The 19,346-nt window shown below is 45.0% G+C and overlaps 1 protein-coding gene across 13 annotated transcripts in view; it reads right to left on the bottom strand.

Moving 5' to 3' along the window:
* Window positions 1–1,363: 1,363 nt before the first annotated feature.
* Window positions 1,364–19,346, bottom strand: part of MAST4 (microtubule associated serine/threonine kinase family member 4) — a 546,144-nt gene continuing 528,161 nt past the window's right edge. For all 13 annotated transcript variants that reach the window (XM_034656299.1, XM_034656301.1, XM_034656302.1 and 10 more), the window contains 4 exons: window positions 18,959–19,081; window positions 10,304–10,440; window positions 8,094–8,275; window positions 1,364–7,732 (listed from right to left, as the gene is read on the bottom strand). In XM_034656299.1, coding sequence (XP_034512190.1) covers window positions 3,858–7,732; window positions 8,094–8,275; window positions 10,304–10,440; window positions 18,959–19,081 — 4,317 coding nt within the window. In that variant the 3' untranslated portion in view covers window positions 1,364–3,857. The remainder of the gene's footprint in view (window positions 7,733–8,093; window positions 8,276–10,303; window positions 10,441–18,958; window positions 19,082–19,346) is intronic.

Genomic DNA, 19,346 nt, shown 5'->3' with positions numbered 1-19,346 from the left:
GACCGACTTTCAATATGCAAGATACTGAAACCGAGGTTCAACAAAGCTGTGCTCGTTTCTAGCTTTTGTAGATACCTAAGATGTGGAGAATAGTCATGGGGGTAGAGCTAGGAAAAGAGAGGACAAACACAAATCACTGCTGTTAGGAATGAGTTAAAACCATACCAGTAGGTGGGAAATCAAATTTAGAGAGCTGCCCTACCATGGAGTTGCTTCATGCCTGGCCTGTATTGAAGGAAGCAGATTTCTGTAGTTAATAAAGCTACCCTTCTTCATGTTACATTTGTGTTGTGAACCGAAAATGCTAGATGGGAAATTGCCCACTGATTAATTAGAATTAATAAAGAAGCCCTATTACAGAGAACACTCAGCTGCCTTGGCCCGTGGTTTCCCACCAATCATCAAACATGTAATTTTGCACCGTATGATTTTTCTGCATGTGGAGAGACAAAGGGGTGTCTTTAAGCATTCACAGAGGGGCCCAGATCTGAATGCAATCACATGACACCTGGACATGTTTAGAAAGGTCAAGAGCTTTAGAGCCAGAAAAAAACAATCTGGCTTCTAATCCAAACTCTCTTTACAGGGTGTATATTAAACAAATGACAGAGCCTGTCTGGGCCTGTTTCTCATCTGTAAAATGGGGATGCTGCTACCATCTGGGTTGAGGCTCAAATGACATGGGAGATGAAAAGCATCTTGCCCAGCACTACACACACACACAGCCATACATACTAGATAGACAATAAATGTTAGCTGCTTCTCTCATTCCTGGCGGTTTCAATGGCTTCGATTATGAGGAATGAGACAGGAAGGGAGGAAATCAAAGATGACAGCACAATGCTAACTGATGGAGGAAGATTTTAGGAGAAATGAAGAAGATGGTGTCCTTGAGGAAGAGACTGTATGAAGACAGTGACTGTGGTGTGGAAGCTGTTAAGTTCTGCAGGCAAAGAATGAGGTTGGGAGAAAACATAGGAAGGCATTATAGGAAGAATTAATCTTCAAGAAGAGAGCATTTCTGTAAGTTAAAAAAAAAATTAGGGGCACCTGGGTGGCTCAGTTGATTAAACGTCTACCTTCAACTCAGGTCACATTCCTAGGGTCCTGGGATCGAGTCCCGCGTCGGGCTCCTTGCTCAGCGGGGAGCCTGCTTTGCCCTCTGCCTCTGCCACGCTCCCTGCTTGTGCTCTCCCTCTCTCTCCCTCAAATAAATAAAATCTTAAAAAAAAAAAATCAGCAAACTACTCCTCCACATAAAAAGGAATCTGCAAAGTCTCATACTTCCCATAATATACAGTTATATTCAGTAACATTTTAGAGATGTATGTGTATACATAAGAAAAGAACATATTAGTCATTATCTTTTCATGCTAAATTTTTATTTCAATGTTATGCAACTGCATAAGTATAAATATTTGTTCAATATACAACAATTATGACATCCATAGGGAATTTCTTAGAGAAAATAAGACTGCAAACACTTTATTGCACAGATCCTAACAAACTTCGAAGCTGGTAAATCTACAGCTGGGAGTACTACCTAGGAGCACATCTTACAATCACAGGAGACTGACCAAACAGAACACAGGAGAATTTCTACCAGCTGATTGGAGAGGTTTACAACAACAAACAGGTATTACATGAATGCAACCTTAAGTACTCTTTACTCATCCAAAATGCAAAAACATATTTGGCAAAAATGATAATACACTATACAAAATATACATAAAAATATCATTTGTAAACAAGCAGCTAGTTGTGCTTTAAAGGAAACTGGACAGTTAAAAAGCAAAGGCTGTAAACCATGAACTACCTCCCCGATAGACCCGTCGTGGTGTCTGAGTACAGAGGACTGGATGACGACTGCCACACACAGATATGAATTATAAATGTTGAGACCACTTTGGAAACCCATTTGAGTTCTTTTACGATATTTGTTTCTTCCACAATTTCACAATGTAGTCATGGGGAAGAGCTAAAACTACATGGGAAAAAAATCAGGGGCAAGGAGGAGACTTTTTTTTTGCCATTGCCAACTCATTGTACAACGAAGGACAACCAAGCAGTCAGTTAAACTATGCCTTTGTTTTTGGAGCAGGGTTTACAGCCTCGCTAAATAATTTACAATCCACAGGCTGTGCTTAGAGGAACAATTTTATAGCTTGAAGATACTAAGACATCCAAGGGGGTTTGGGTGCTGAATTAGTACGTACTGGTAATTTTTTTTTCTCTTAAAAACAAAACAAAACAAAAATTCTGCTACGGATCCCAAACATCTTATAAAGACTTATCTGTGTGTATTTTCTCTTAGTGCCTTTAGTGCTATGTCAGCAAGTGTTGTCTTACAATACAAAACAAGCCACCAGGACAACTGCAACAAAAACAAACAAAAAACCCCCTCGGCACTAAAATGATTTGAGGAATTCTACGTATTCCATGGTATACAAAATTTAAATAAGGCTTAGCAAAAGTAAAAAGGACACATTCAAGCACCAAATAGCTCCACCGAGTCTTTTTGTTTAAAAAATGCTGCTCTTTATTAATACAGTATTTTTTTTTTTTGCATACAAATAAAGAGATCATGTTCTGTAATGTACGGAGCTACTCGATGCGTCAGAAATGAATGTGAAACCAGGAACTTGCTAAAAACAGCAAGCTTCGTCTACAACATAAGGCCCCAGCTATGTGGTAAAATGTATCTGATGTCCTGATTATTCATTAATATATATGCTATGATGCCAAAATCCACCCCTCTTTTCCCTCAAAAAAGCAAATTTAAAACCTCTTCCAATGCCTGATCCTTCTTACTCGATTTAAGTACTATCAGATTTGTGTGCGGCAATTTTCCTTTTTGTTCAAGAGCAGGGCTGGTGCAAAACTACTACCAAACGTGTGCTGCTTGGACTAGTGACTCGGAGCATAAAGGCCTGAGGTTAAGAGCATGAAAAGAAAGGAAGGTAAGAGAAATAAAGCTGACGTGTGTTTATAGCCCCCGCTACAGCGAGGGTGAAGACCGCCCCCCCCCACACCCACAGACAAGGACAACTGGCCTTTCAGACAGTTGGACCCAGGATCAGAACGTCCACTGGGATGGCTGTGAAGTGAAAATGGTGAGCTCCCTTGGTTCCGGCCATTCCTAACGGAGGAAGGTTCCAAATGCAGTGATTAGAGTAGTTCTTGCTTTCAGATCTGGAAACACAGGTAGCCAGATACAGTACGACCAAGATCTCTCTTGAAAAATACACACAAAACTCACGATCTACTGTATCTAGGACTTTCTTTCTTCTTTAACTCTACTTAGAATGTTTTAACTTAGAAAAATGTAGCCTTGCAATATTCTCTTAAACCACAGACCAAAACATGTGGGTGGATGTGTATATACACAGATAGGAGTGTAGCTACACTTTTCCATACACCCAATTTTAACCATTTTGCTTCGTTACTACGTTACGATAGGTGGTAAAGCAAACATCTTACCTGGAAAAAAAAGCTGTGGTAAACAACGCAATCAGCAGCAAGGTACCGACTCTATATCCCAAACCAAACACATTGCTAGGTATTTACAGAGAAAATCTTTTTCCTCAACAACCCTCAACGGTAAAGGTTTTTGTTGTTGGTGGTGTTGTTTGTATAAACACTATCTGGTAACAGTTTTACCGGTAACAATCGGGAAGGCAATTGGAAGAAGGTCCCCTCTTTCTTTCCGACTTTCTCTCCCTCTCCCCATCCGTCCGCAGTGAGGCTCCAGGCTCTGCCCGGCGGGCGTTCCCACACAGTGCTGGTTTCGAAAGGTAGTCAAGACTCAGGTACACATTCAGGTCGGGTCTCCCCAGTCCGGCCTGGGGCCTGCCCCATTATGAGGCCTTTTTGTGAGGGCTGCTACGCAGACTCTCTTTCCCCCGCCTCTGCCGGACCACAAAGTCCTTCTCAGAAGAAAGGGCGATGGGCCGGTCAGGGTTTGGAGCTGGGGACACCTTGGTGACTTCTCTGCCCGCATTCTGTTTCCTAGTCTGAGAGGGCGGGGCTGGGCCAGGCTCTTTCCCTTTGGTTTCTCCTATGGTAGCAGTTACTGACAGGGCCCTGTCCCGGTGGCCGGCGCCCCCCGCCACACTTGGGCCGGGGTGCTGCAATTCCAGAATGACGGTGGGGCTCCGAAAGGATGGCATAGAGTCACTCTTGGTCATGTGGGTTCTGCCATCGCCTCCAGGCAGGGCCTTCGCCGCAGCCCCACTGGCCTTGGCGGAAGACGCGTCACTGCCACTCGCAGTGGCCTCTCGTGCCCCGGATCTGGCTTCAGGAAAGCTGGAGGAGGAGCTCAGAGACTTTTCCGGGAGGGCAGTGGATCGCAAAGAGCTCTGCCCAGTGGCCGAGGGTGACCGTTTCATGCCACTGGTCTTGCCTGCCTCAGTCAGTGGCTTCTGGGGACTCAACCCTTTCCCTTTGGCCTCTGGCAAGCCCTTCCCCACGGCAGCTGCCGGCCTCTCTGGGCCTTTCGGCCTGGCCTCGCCCGGTGCCAGGGAAAGGCTGGCCTCAAGCTTCCCGCTGTCTGCTGCAACATAAAGTGCTTCAGTGCATTTCTTGCCCTCAGACTTCCTGTCTGTGGTGGCGGTGGCCTGCGAACTTGGACTCTTCTCTGTCTGTCTGCACAGAGATGGGCAATCCTTCACAGTGGATGGTTTGGGGTGCTTTGGAGACAGGTTTTGCTTTTCACTGACAGTGGCGGGTTTCTGGTCTACCGACCCATCAGCTCCTGGGTGTCCTTGCCATGGCAGATGCATGGGCTTCTCCAGCACCTCTGGGGGACGCCCAGCACCGGCAGGTTTCATCTTGGTGTCTAGAAGAGCCCCTTCGGTGTGCAGTGGAACTGAGGGTCCACCTCCTCCCTGGCTCATCGCATCATTGGCTGTGTTCTGGGAGCCTGGGAGGGCAGGGAACGCATCTAACACACCCTTGCTGCCGCCCTTCCCCTCTCGGCTGGGGCCGACAGGGGGCTGAGCACCAGGCTCTTTGCCAGCTGCAGGCTCACTGCTCGGCTTCTGGGAGGAGAGGGCCCTGTCTGGGTGCTTAGACTTTGGAGGGCTCGGGTCAGGGCCAGGCCTGGGCTTGTGGCTGCTGCTTTCACTGTGCGTTGCAGTCGGCTTGGGAGGGCCCTGGAGGCCCAGGCTGGGCTCAGCAGCACAGGGCTTGCCCGCTGGCTCTCTGCCTGAGGAGTGGCTCGGTGAGCTGTAGTGCGGCCTAGCGGCCAGGCTGGGCAGTTCTTTGGTGACTAGTGCGGGCTGAGAGCTACCGCTGACATGCTTCTGTAGAAGCTGTTCTTTCCTTTCCAGCTCCTTGGGACTGTCTTTCTGAAAAGATGGGAAACCAGAGAGCTGGTCTCCTTTCCCATTCTCAGTGCTGGGTGGCTGCTGTGACCACCGGGCAGGAGGGGCTTCCGGCTGGGGTTCCATGCCACCTCTTCCTCTGCCCAGCTCCCTCTCAGAAGATGTCCCTGCTGACGGCAAAGAAATGTCCTCCTTTGCCAGCGGCCTCACCTCCACTCGGCCATCTCTGTGGCTTGTTTTCCCACAAGGCCCCCATGCTTTCTCCACGGGGTGGGGCTGTGTGTGGAAATCTGGGTGGGGCCTTCCCCCAGAGGGGAGATTTCTGGAATTATCACTGGTTTTAGCAGCTTCTGGGGGACACAACTCCACGGAGGGGTCTCTGCGGGAGTCAGCCCTCATAGCAGACCGCTCGCTTCTGGCTGCAGAAGGGGCCCTTTCAGAGGATTCCCTCCCACTCAGCTTCTCTCTTGAGGGGGTACCTTCAGGAGGCAGCAGGCTGCGTGACCTGGATGGGTCGGCACTGTGGGGGTTCTGCCCCAGGAACAGGAGGAGTTTAGTGTCGGGGCTGTGGTCTTGATGTTTGCTGGGGCCCCCCTCTCTCTGCTGGGGATCACTTGCCATGACTGTCACTGGGCTCCTGGCAGCATGGGAAGCTTTCCTGTCCCGCTTTAGCTCTGGGTCAGGCAAGGGAGTGGCTGGTGAATTCTGGAGACCCCGGCTGGAAGGCGGGAACCGGGACTCCAGCAGGTAGGACTTATTCATCCTGAAGCCAGCAGGGGAAGGCTCCCTCTGACCCGCCGTGTCACCCCTCATGCCCCCGCTGCTGGGGAGAGCCGGCGGCACAGAGGGCCCCACATCACTGGCTGGGCTGGGGCTCTGTGTGGGCTCCGGGGAAGGCAGCTCTGTCTTGGAGGCCTGAGGTCCAGACAGGAGAGCAATATCCAAAGTGCCCTCAATTGGCTTCAGGCAGGACACAGACCTACCTTCCAGCTTATACTCAGAGGGGCTTTTCCGGACAGGTGACTCAGCAGCAACCAAGCCCGGCTTCTCCACGCCAGCATCCACCCGGCCGGCTAGGGCCTTGAGAGGGACAAAAGAAACAGAACTGATCTGAGCCGGGTGGGCACTGTTGACGAACGCTCGGCTCTCAGAGGCCGGCAGGGCCTCCTGCTGTCCACCCATGGCCCGGACTGGGTTCCCGGGCAAGCTTTCGTGGGCACTAGAGGTCATCTTGGGTTTGAGCACAGGGCACAGGCTGTCATCTTTGTCTTCAAGTGACATTTTCTTTCGGAGGTAATCGATGTTGGCCAGTTTGCTGTCTAACTTCTCACATCGGAGACACTCCTTGGCCTGGGGGGCCTTCTCCAGGTTCTCACCCTTCACGGAGCTGGACCTGTCCGTGGAGTGACAGACAGTATCCTGGAGGGTGCTGGCAACAGAGGTGCGCTTGAAGTCACTGATGCCCTGGCTGTGGTCCCCGGGTGCCAGGACATGGCCTGTCGCTGCCCCCTCTGAGGTCACCCCCTCGCTGGCCCTAATGCTGACCTGCTTGTGAAGAGCCCCTTTCAGTAGACTGCCCAGGGACTGGGTCTCCTGCAAGGCCCCTTTGTTTTCAAAATGATTTGACCTTTCTAAAGCCTTTGGGTATATTTTCTTCTCTCTCTCTTCTAGCCTATAAGTCGAGAGGTTTTCTAGATCACTACCAAGTCCATGGGATTTCTGGTGGGGTTCCTGTTTCTCTGGGAAGCCATCTGGTTTCTTCACTACCACCTTGGCCTTGAGCTTCTCTCGGTCCAGCTCTTCCACAGATTCCTGTCTTCCCAACTTCCGGGAGACAGGGCGCTTCAGGCAGCCTTGCTCCACAGGCCTGGCTCGGCTGAGAGAAGGCGCATCACACACATTTTCCTCCAGGCTCTGCAAGGTCACTTCTCGTTGGGGCTGTTCCCGCTGCACTTCCTCCTGGGTCACCTCCAGGCTGTGCTTGCGGGAACACAGGTGTTTTTTGTCACTGCCATAGGAAGGGGAGAGCTTCTCCTCTGACTGCACACGCTTGAGCAGCGGGGACCTCGGGGGCTCTGCACTCTTGGGCCTCACGATATGTCTGACAATGGTGGGAGGGGAGTGCATTTTGCTGGGAAAGGCTTGAGTGATCTTGGAATTGCCAAGTGAATGTCCCAACAGAGGGGATGGTGACCGCTGGGGGGAGGTGGGCTGTGGCGTTGGAGAGGGGGTCCGGGCCAGTGGGGAGAGTGGGATGCTGCCAGCCGACTTCCGCCTTCCGGACCGGTAGCGCTGTCCGCTGAGTTTGGGGGCCAGGCCATGGAGGGTGCTGGGCCGGATGTGTCCTGACCCTGCTGGGGAATTGGGGGCACTAGAGCTTGGGGAGCTGCTCTGAGAGGAATTAGTACCTGTGGGCAGAAAACAGAAAGCCGTGAGCAATGGCCTCCCTCCCTTTTTCCATGCTTCCAACCCAAACTCTTTTAGATCAGATCAGATAAAGGTCAGCAAATTGTCTTAGCATTTAACTCTCATTAATACACACTCTTTGGATAAATCTTTCCCACATCAGGGTTCAACCCAGTATTTCCTGCCTTAATGGTCTAAATGGCCACATCTCATGACGGCCCTATAAATCCTGTTTGCTACCATCTACATCCTCAACCTTCTTTCATTAAGCTCGAATAAGCCTCCCATCCCTCCAGAGCTCAGACAGTGACTCTGACCTCCTCTCAACTCTCCCTTGCCGTGTGGGCCAGGAGACTCACTCACCAGATGGGAAGTCGGGGGTGGACCGATAGCTGGGCGTGGGGGACCGGGGAGACAAGCTGTGAGTGGGGGAACCCGGGAGGCTCTCCCCTGATGACAGGGACCGATTCAAGCAGGAGAAACTACGGCTGGTGTGGAGCAAAGGAGAAGGCTGCTTGGCGAGTTTTTTGAAAAGGGATCTTCTCCTAGAGTGAAAACAAGAGAAAACCGATTAGATTGTACATTTGGGGCCACCCCTGTCTCCCCACAATACCCGTGTAGTCAGTTCACACCTCCGTAGGTTCCCACTTTCAAATTAAAAACTTTCTTATGACTTAGGAAGAGTCTTTGATAGCACACAAGGGACACTCTCTCAATTCCAAATACTTTAGGAAGGGCTGAGAAAATAGGAAAATATGAAATACATGAAATACATAGCCATTTATTTATTTGTCAGGTTTACGAGGAGGGCGTTCTTTACCTGAAAGCTTCTCAGATACAATGACACAATTTAATTAAGAGTTAATACAAAGTAAAACTCTGGAGGTAAAACCATTATCTTGGATATAGAATTCTTCAATGGTGATACGTTGGGCAGAGACTTTATCTAGGAGGGGCTGTTTGCTGTGCTTATTCCACTGTGGGCTCTGGAAAATTCCTAATGACAACGTAGGCTGTACATTAACAGAAAAAGCGAGAAAGGTGAACTGAAGCTTATCCTATCAGCGGGGCACCAGACACTATGGTGCAGCAGAAGCAAATGTGTATTTAGTGCTCAACAAGCATATCTTAAAGCAAAAAAAAAAAAAAAAAAAAAAAAAAAAGCTTTAGATGGCTTCGAAGTGCGAGTGGCCGTAGAAAGTTCTTTCACCTTTGCCATCATGCAAGCCTCACTCGCCCGCAGAAGTTTAAACACTGTTGTTTAAACACTGTTTAAACACTGTTGCCCCTTTGAAACAGTGTGTTCTGTACGACTTAAAGCACAATCCAAACATACAGCACACATGATAAACTACACATACAAAATCACTCATTTATCTAATACAGCACACATCGCAGAACTCGTGGGTTTCATTCTAATCAAAGCAAATAAATGTACTTCGGTTAAACAGTTACATCATTTTACACAGTTCATAATGAAAAACAGCAACTCTGCTACTGCCCTTGGCCCACTCGCCTGAGAAACCACTTTCTACTCCTTTAGCTGTTTCTTCTTCTCTGTCTGCATATTGCTAAGTAATCTCTTTATGCTATGTTTTCGTTTTTCAATTTTAGAAACTATCTATTGAGTTCCTAGCACAGAAGATGAGGATGAAGCTCTTACATAAGCCCCCTTCCTCCTCCTGACCAAACACACTTCCCTTTTTCTATTCCTCCCTCTAGAGCTAAACCAAAACTTTCGGTTTGAGAAAAGGTTGGCCTTTTTCCCCTCTATTTTAATATCATAAATGTTGTTCACAGCTGGGCTATGCAAAGCCTGATTCCATTTCCTTTCTTGTACGCTTTTCTCTTTCCTGAAGTTAATAAGCATTCCTTTTTCATTTGCTTATTTCCCCACATTTCTATCATCAAAAATCCTCTTAATACAATAGATCCAAGTGGGCAAAGGAGGGGTGCTGCTGAGGCATCATGCGGGGAGCCCACCCAGACAGTTGTCTGGCGAGAAATGTCCCCACTGCAAACACATACACACATCTTGCCAGGGTGTGCAGAGAGCACAGAAAGACTCACAGCGCCTCTCAGATTGCAAATGTGTAACCCAGTTAGATCTTCAGTCACTAACACAAAACCCCTTTATTTTTAGGCTTATCTGGATGCTTTAAATATATAGTTATTTTGAATATATGCCATTTAAAAATAGCAATTGTATGTTTTTAGATAACGTAAAGGACATTAATAAATGTAGATTTAATTCTAAAAACTGCCTGAAATCCAACTCATTTGAAATGAAGTCTAGAGGCTTAAGAAATAGCAAAAGGCTTTTCATGGTACTCACACAGGAAAAAAAAAAAAGCAATCTGAATTCTTCTATGATGTAACAACTATGTAAATTTTTTCATTGTGAAAAATAATGCTATTAAGAATGTGAACTTAAATGTATAAATATTTGAACCAAAGCATGAAATTTCTCACAGAGGAATGGATCTTTTTCATATGTAAGTATTTAAATTAGGGAGTAACTTTCCTCCAACATGGGTATATACCAAACTCACAAAAATACTGCTTTAACTAACCTTTCTAGACTTTCTTTCTTCTTAGATTTCTTGCTCCGCCTCACCATCCGGCTCTTATAGCTGTTTCTCCTGGCTGGTCCTGTTTTGATTGATGTGTTTTCAAATGGGGTAGTAGTGATTGACACCTTGTTTCCACTCTATAAAAAAAAGTGGGGTGGTATTAAAAGGAAATTCTGGGAGGAAACAAGATCAGAACTGGGATAGGAGATTCAAAGACAAATAAAGACACGTAAAGATATCCGTACAGAAGCCTTCCATTTCTAAGTAACAACTGAAGCAGTGACATCCTGACAGAACACAAAGGGTGGAAGGCAAAAGGACAGGTTGCTTTAAGAGCGCAAGCTCTGGACTCCACAGATGTGAGTTCAAATCCAAGTCCTGTGACCGCAGGAGGCTGCTTCTCCTCTCTGTGCCTCGAGTACCTGCACTATCTAACAGCGGAATCATACCTATCTCACAGGAGCTCATGTGACGATTCCACGGGAAGGAGTTAGTAAAGCCTTCAGCACCGCGTGTGACACGTGGAAAGCACTCTATAAATAACAGTTATCTTCATCCATATGTATTAAGTATAAATGTGCCCAGGGGCTGTCTGTTCTTGGTTGATTTATTTTTCTTTTTTCTCCTTTTTGTATTTTTCCTTTGACCTAGAAATAATAGACTAGCAAAACTGAATGAGACTTTTATTTTTAATTACTTTAAAAGATTCCTTTCCTGTCACCATAAAACTTGTCAGCTTGCAGACCTGGAAAGTTGATGCTAGCGAGTATAAAACAGCCTCTCTTTAACCAGGTCACACAGGGTGAGGTAACTCCTGGTGGATTTCTGGGCCTTTCACTCAGTGCTGGGACAGGGCTTGCTGGGCAGGCCCTGAGGGTAGACAGGAGTTAGAAGCTGGGCTGAGGGGTGCCCAGGGCAGATGGTAGGACTAATCCCCTTCACTCCTGCATCAATGACCTCTTCTCAAATTTCTTAATAACCGGGGGAGAAACACGTCCTTTCAAAGTCACAGATGGCCCTGATTACCCTGAAAAGACAAGAAGTGTAAGAAGGGTCTTTTAAAAGGCCTATGCCTGGAAAACACCTAGCAATTCAGCTCCATGTGGTACTAAGCGAAGAGGGAGTTGAGTATGGTGGGGCAGGGGACCAAACCAAGGAGGATTGACTGTTTTAACGTTAACATCTACTCCCCTGCTCCAATTTGGGAAATAATACATGACATTTTAAGAAGTAATTGTAAAGGATAAGTAAAAATCAAAATCATTGAGAAACCTATCACTCAGCTAACACTGGTAATATTTCAGTATATTTCTTGATCTTTTTTAGGCATGTATAAATTATGAATGTTTATGAACATACTTTGTAAATAATTTTAATCTTAATCTAATACTTAGCTTTATGTTGTTTCTCCATTTCATATCATATAACTTGGAAAACCTTCCCTGCATCATTGAATGTTCATTAGGAACATAATTTTTATTGGCTGTATATATAATATTCCACGAGATGGGTGAATCAAAACTTAATTTCCATACTGCTACTGTTTTCTACTTTTCAATTCTTTTAAAAGTTGCCAAAAATACCCTTATCTATAAATCACCGTCCTAATCTCTGTCATTTTCCTTAGATTACATAATTAGAGTCAATGCAGCAAATCAAAGGATCTTTCTAAACTTGGTACATACTAATACACTATTTTCCAGAAAGTTTATGTCAATATGTATTTTTGTGGGCCGCACATAAATACCGTTTTTGGTTTTTTTTTTTTTAAGATTTATTTGAGAGATAGATTAAAGGTGAGAGAGTGGGGGGAAGGGCAGAGGGAGAGAGAGAGAGAGAATCTTAAGCAGACTCCATGCTGAGCTCGGAAGTCAACAAGTGTGTTGATCTTAGGACTCCATGACCTGAGCCAAAACCAAGAGTCAGATGCTTAACTGACTGTGTCATCCAGGTGCCCCATACATACCTTTCTTACCACAGTTTTGTCAGAACTGAGTATTAACATTAAACAAATGACCAATTTTATACAAATAAATTATATCAAGTTTTAATCTTTGTTCTTTGATGGTGTCTCATTTATTTTGGTCATTTCTATCTCTTCAGGAGATGATCTGTCCATGTCTTATATCCACTTTACAATCAGCAAGTCTTAGTATTTTATGACTGACTTTTAGAGTTTTTTGTATATTTAAGACATGTATTCCCATACCTAATGTCCTTATTGTAAAAAAATATTTTAGGGAAATAGGATTTCAACTGAAACAAAAGGAAAAAAATTATTCTGAAGGAATAAACTATATGTTCTACATGCAAATGCCGAAACTTTTAGAATAAACCTTTATCTGATGGTAAAGACTGACATTCTATTTCCTGTTTGAACAGAACATTCAGCTTCTAAGTGTGAAAGGCCTACCAGTGGAGGGTGTTTAGAATGGGATCATTTCTTCACAAATTGAGGGAGGTTATGCTAAAATCTGAGTTTGTCCTGCACGCCTGAGGCAAATGAAAAGAGCAACCAGGATGGCTGGAGTTCATCTTTCATTGTGGTTCTTTCAACCCTTTCCCATAATCATATATAGACGGGACACAGAGAGCCATCGTGACCAATGAGGCTGTCCTACCACGTGAGTCACTGAACCTGACTCCAATTCTACCATTTCTAGCATATTCACCACTGCCTTCCCTATCTTTATCTTTAAGCGGTTAACAATGCCACGTAGGCTTTTTAAAGAGCATTTTGAGCATTAAAGTGTTTTTCATATATATTCTCTTACTTTATTTTCACCACCAAGTCAGAAGGGCTGTTTTATTTTTTTACAACCTGGTGAGGTGGGGAAGAATTGGTATCCTTGCATTAAAACGGAGGAAAACAGATTCAGGGACACTGAGTTTTCTTCTTCCCCAGGTCACAAAGCTCGGTGGAAGAGCCCACACCTGGCTCCCTGCCCCTCATCCCCCGTGCCCACTAGTCATGGGCACAGGCAAGCCCTGATCACCACCTCTCTCGCTCCCGCAGAGTACACGGCTTCTACATAACGAGTGGTGGTGAGGGAACCAGGCACTGGATTAATATGGGGAATGATCCAAGTATGAGACTGTCAAGAAGAAAACGAAGAGATAGAAAAACAGCATAAACATTTTAAGAAATAAGCATAAATGATGAACATACCTCAGTAGAAAATAGTTATGGCCAGGGTTTTTAAATCAGAGCACATCACTGAGCTCTGTACAACTGTTTCCTTCCCCTATAAAAACCAAACCTGGTTTTCTTTCTTGTCTCTTTATATGGCTGTTCCTGAGGACAGTTTGCTTGACTTAGGTAAATACACTGAGATAATTTCCCTAAGGAGGAACTGCAGACATGGAAGATACAGACTGCAAATATTTCAATGGGAGCAATAATGACAACGAAAATGGTAAATGAATGGAAAAATAACTATCGACAATAAGGTAGGAATCATAAAGCCTGCCACCTGGTGGATCCATTGGCTACATGGAGGGCTATCTGAGCTCAGTGCAATTTGTCTTACTGGGTCCTTTCAACCTCAATACATTCTTCTGAAGAACGAGTAAACTAAGAGAAATTCTGTGGTACTTGTTTAAAAAACAACAAAAAAAGGGGCCAGCAGACTGTTAAATGTTCAATTTGTTCACTTTTACTATAAACCATTTGCGTAATTGTGCATGGTGGGAGGGAAATTACTTTAAGCTGGCTGAACTCAATACAAAAGCAGGCTAACCAATCTCTTCCTCTCAGTCTGGCTCCAGGTTAATTTATCGGTTGGCCTTGGATATCTTATTGAGGTAGACTATTTTTACATTCCTTTCTCTGCATCCTGCACATGGGGAATGTTGGGCTTTCTGTAAGCCTGGGTCTTTGCTCCGATTCACATCCTCCACAATCCAGCCCCAACCATCTTGCACACTCCATCCCATATACAAACCCAGGCTCCTGCCACACTAGTTTACTCATGTACCTCAAGCATTTTGAGCTTTCCTGCTCTTCTGTGTGCACACACCCTCTATGTTCTGCTGAGACCATCCCACACTCCCTTTGCATGCACTAACTCTCCACCCATAACCCCCAACTCTTCCTGTCTACCCTAGTTTAAGTCATCTCTCCTTCGGACTTGGGGCCAGATTTACAGTCTGTTCCTTTGACTGCAGACTGGTACTGCTACTGTTTTCCCATGTGAATGTGGTACACTGCATTATTGGCCATCAGAGGACTTCGGGTAGACTAATGTGATGTATAGACTCCGATGCTGGACAGTGCAAATCCTCTTCTGCGCCTTCTTAGCAGACAACCTCAGGCTGCTCTGCTAACTTTCTCATGCTTTAATTTCTTCATCTGTAAAGTGGGGACACACCGTTATTTACAGCACCCCCTTCACGGGGTGTAAGGACTGTAGCAGTTCGTCTATATAAATCACTCTCTATTACCTATTATTCTTTTGTGGCCCCTGTTGTATGACCCTTCAGGACCTAACACAACGCTCTGCGCATTCTCAGGGCTCAGCCAATAGGTAAGGTTGGTAACAATGATGCTAATTGATGGACTTCATTTTAATATCTAAAAGTTCCCCAGAGTTCATAGGAAAGAAATTTTCAAAGCAGGGGCTGATGAAGAAGGGCTTCTCTTATGCACTGGGCCTTTAAACTAACGCTATCCCGAAAAAGCCACCTGGTTGAACTGAGTTTCCTGGAGTAGAGAGGGAAAGCCGGGCACATTACTATGTGCATCTATATGGACTTCACCCACCACGGCAGTGGGGGGAGAAAGATTTCCTTGCTCTTACAAAATTCTCTGAGAGAGCTACCTGAAAGCCGAATGGAGGTGATTTAACTCATGGCAGGAGAGCGGGGAGGCAAAGGTGAAGGAGCGCACTTCAAGGGAGTCACAGAGCCAACGGGGAACTGGACTGGGAACCACGTGGTTCTGTAATTCCGCGGACCTACGATGGGAAGTGACTGTGGATGGAAGTTAGTGCTTCCACAGTAGGTTCGCTTGGAAGTTGTGAGGGTAAATAAGACCCAAGTTGGAGACGTTAAATGTGGAAAATGCTTACTGCGCTCACATTCCAGCAGATAAATGAGTCCCGTACAAGCATGTCTCAACAGACACAGAGCAGCCACCGCCTTCTCCTAAGGGTGCCATGACTTTTCACGGAGTAGTTCGCGAGCAGAAAACATCAAGGCAACGGCCTCCAAGAACACCAAAATAGAGCTACTACCCTGGTGTTCCACGAGCAAGGGCATGAGGGAGCCCAGTGTGGATACCACCCACTTTACACTTTGTGCAAGAACCACTGTTTAAATTTGGAAGAAAGCTGCATGATTACACAGTTCACTGGGAAGATAATTAAATCCCTTGTATCCTTTTTGTTTCATTACATTGCCTGCTCCTCTCCAGTGCTTCCTTTATGAACCAGAGGCAGGATCCCCTGCTTGGCTCTGTGACAGCGCCAGAGCTCCCCGATACGCTCTGCGTGTGCTTACACAATTTCAGAGACACGCTGACTAGATCCAGGAATGAAGATGCTCCATAACCACAGGAGGACTAAATGTTATAAATGGGACTGGATTCTGCCAAGAGGCTTTGCCAGAGACCTTCAGGAGAAATATATATTCAAATTTCAGAGAAGCAGGTTTAAAAATCCTGAATCATATCAAATGTGAAACAAATTAGGAAAATCACTGAATGTCTCAGCCAAGGAAACAAATGCATATTTTCTAAAGATATATATTTCAGTTTATTATTTCTCCTTGTGATTTTATGAGCAAATACAAGAAATGATATGAGGACACGCTGTGGCTGGAGTTATGGGGCAGGTAACACAACACTGTTACAAAGAAGGCAGAAAGCCAAACCATGTTACCATTTAAAATCCCTCTGACCTTCTTTCAAATGCTAATGCCAAGATTTGAAAAAGCTCTAGCAGGATGAATAACTAGGAGAACCTCACCTGTAAAACACAGACTTATTTAAAACAAAGGGTGAGCTCCTAGAGAAGAGCAGGGAGCATTTTGGAGATAAATAACACCTCTGTCTGCCTACCTCTGCGGTGGAAAGGTTTATATACTGGATGTAGACAGAGGGAGGAAACCCTAAACAAATTCCCTGGGCTCCTCCTCACAAAGGGCTGATCTGTGAGCCAGCACCGGGGCAGCCCTGGACCACAGGGGCAGGTACTGTGAGAAAAGCTGCTGGTCAGACTCACGAGTCTTTATATCCCTTCCAGAATTTTTTCCTGTAGAGCCCTAAGTCATTTCAGGTCACTTTCACATCCAAAGGATCTCTGAGTCAGCAACCCTGCTGTGCCTCCCATTTCTTGGGCACTTACAGGAGTGAGTTGTTGCATACCAGGTGGACAAAGAATATTATCAGGGAACGGTGGTGAATGAAACTAAAAAACTCAGGTCTTATTCTCCATGTTGTCTGTTTCTGTTCAGTAGCCGTACTGCAAAGCGTAGCCTAACCCCAGCCATTTAATGTTGAATGGCCAATGGAATGGTATGTAGAGCAAGACACGAGTCAAGACATAACAAGAGTAGTAGTGTGGTATTTGGCTCCTCCCATGGTTAACTTGTGGACAGCAGGCAAAGGAGAACCCCACTGTTCACCTCAATACCACAAACAGTTATTGAGTACCCATCTATATCCCAGGTGTGGGGTAAACCCTGGGATTATGCAGAAAGCTTTAATAGTTACTACGTCCCCTGCAGGGCTCTGTCCGATTGGCTACGTGTTCGGCATGACCTTAAGCGGATTTCCAACACGGCCTATGGCACTGCAGTGTTCTCTCAATATTCAGTCCTATGCCTCCAGTGATCAATAATACATGCATTGGTGAGAAAGTTGGCTAGTTTTAGGGGAACAATCTGTAGGTACGAATTACAGCAACGTCAGGCCCCAGCCCCGCAGACTTCAGTTTTGAGCTCTAGACCAAAATTTCATCAATGATGTGAATTAATCCATGGCACTAATTTTCCTACAATCGGCTACTTCACAATGGATCTCTGAACATGCATGCTATATTAACTACTCTCAGAACCTAGGCCAGGCCCTTAATGTTTTGAAGAATATATTCCTACTAGCTGTGGGAATGACAGAAGAGTAGAAAAGTCATTAAATTGCACTTATTTTTGGAAGGCTTAGCACACCCTCTTCTCTGTAGTGCCTTCTAAATTTCTAATTTCCTTTCATGTTTTAATTCAATGAAATTTCTCTGTGATGTCTCTCCCCACTCATAGAATATTCTCTCCGAAAGTATGACATTCTTCCCTCTGCTACAGCCCTAACTAATTAAGTCAAACTTTATCTGCTTCCATACAACCCCGACATCTCCCATACTTCCCAAGGGCAAGGACTATACCTTAATTCCTGTGTTATCAGCATCTACTATGGCGTCAGACTCAGAGTGTTCTGAAAACAGTCTAAATGCACATTATTTCAATGGCATTTATGTGTTTATGCTCTGTCTCTCAATAGGCTGCAATTTATCTGAAGCTGTGGTTCACACCTCTCTGTATAGAAGTCCCTTAGAGCCCCTCTGGTGCTCAAAAAGCAAGAGGTCATCCATAAATCTGTGGATTGGTAAAATAATCCTCCAGTTAGAGACTGTATTTCTGATTACAGACTTCTTTTTCTGAACAGATTTAAAATCAAACACAACTTCATCTTTGTTTTTACAAGACCCATATTTGGAGCTATGACTTTATATTCTACAGTCAGCAGGTGACACAGCAAGTAACTCAACAGAAATGAGAGGATCAGTGTGGATTTTCTTTCTCCACTCACATTCGTGCTTCTTGTGGCCTTAACTCTCTAGGCTTTATTCAGCTTACATTTGAAATAGAAAATGATTTATGTTCAAATTCATTTGTGTGAGGGGGGAAAGGTGTAATGATTGCTAGCACCCCTTCCTCCATTATTACCAATTTCTGTCATTTACAGTATATGTGTATATTTTCACAATTCTTTTTTTTTAAAGATTTATTTGGGAGACAGTGAGCGAGTGTTCACATGGTGGTGGTAGAAGGAGATGGAGAAGGAGAGAGGGAGAATCTCAAGCAGACTCCCTGCTGAGTGCAGAGCCAGACGTGAGGCTCGATCTCACGACCTGAGATCACAACCTGAGCTGAAACCAAGTGTGGGACGCTTAACCGATTGAGCCACGCAGGCGCCCCTGTATTCACAATTCCATCTTTCGAAGGAAATCTAACTGTCAGATGGAACCTTCATATCTGACCCCACAGTTTAATACCACTTCATCTTCCATTGCACTAGAATAAAACTTACTTAATGTTCCTGAAGAAAATCACCCTTAGGTGATTTCCAAACAGATTTCACTAGCGGGGTTCATAAAATGAAAAGAATTCGTGTTATCTGTGATTTAGAATAAGAAGTTAAATTAGGAAGTGACTGCGCAGGTGTAAGAACATGGTTTTCATGATATAAATAACCAGAGAATTCATAATCTCTTCTCCTTTGTATTACACCTTAGACTACTGAATACTTTTCTCAGCAATAAGACTGAGTGTGTATGTGTGTACCATAGAGAAGAACTGTAGAACTTCAGGAGAGAATTCTTGGTACCAGTTCTTTCTGATGACCTGTTTTATCTGTATGGCATGGACATAAAAAGATAATACCTTTAGCAAGAGCTCTATAACTTCCGTGTGGACAAGTCCATGCACCGGTTCTCCATTGATGTGTGTGATCAGATCCCCAGCCTTCAGTCCTGCCTGGCATGCTGGACTTCCTTCTTCTACATTCTAAAGTCCAAGAAGAGAGGATATATTCGTAAGCCAACAAATGGCAACCCTAACATCTGCTGTTTCTTCTGGGAGAATATTCTGAGTTAATCAGCAAATGATACTAAGCTCCTAAGAGGGAATCAAGAAGGCATGGTTATTATTCCTTTTCTGTCATCATCCTAAAAAAGGACCATTCCTTACAAAATTTCAGGTGAGTGGAGAAGGTAAGATTTTTTTTTAAAATAAAAGAAAACCAGAAAAAAAAAAAAAAAGAAAAGAAAAA

Source organism: Ailuropoda melanoleuca, chromosome 3 (genome assembly GCF_002007445.2).
Source record: "Ailuropoda melanoleuca isolate Jingjing chromosome 3, ASM200744v2, whole genome shotgun sequence".
Lineage (NCBI taxonomy): Eukaryota > Metazoa > Chordata > Mammalia > Carnivora > Ursidae > Ailuropoda > Ailuropoda melanoleuca.
Note: the sequence above shows the minus strand (reverse complement) of the source record. Positions and strands in the feature narration are given on the sequence as shown.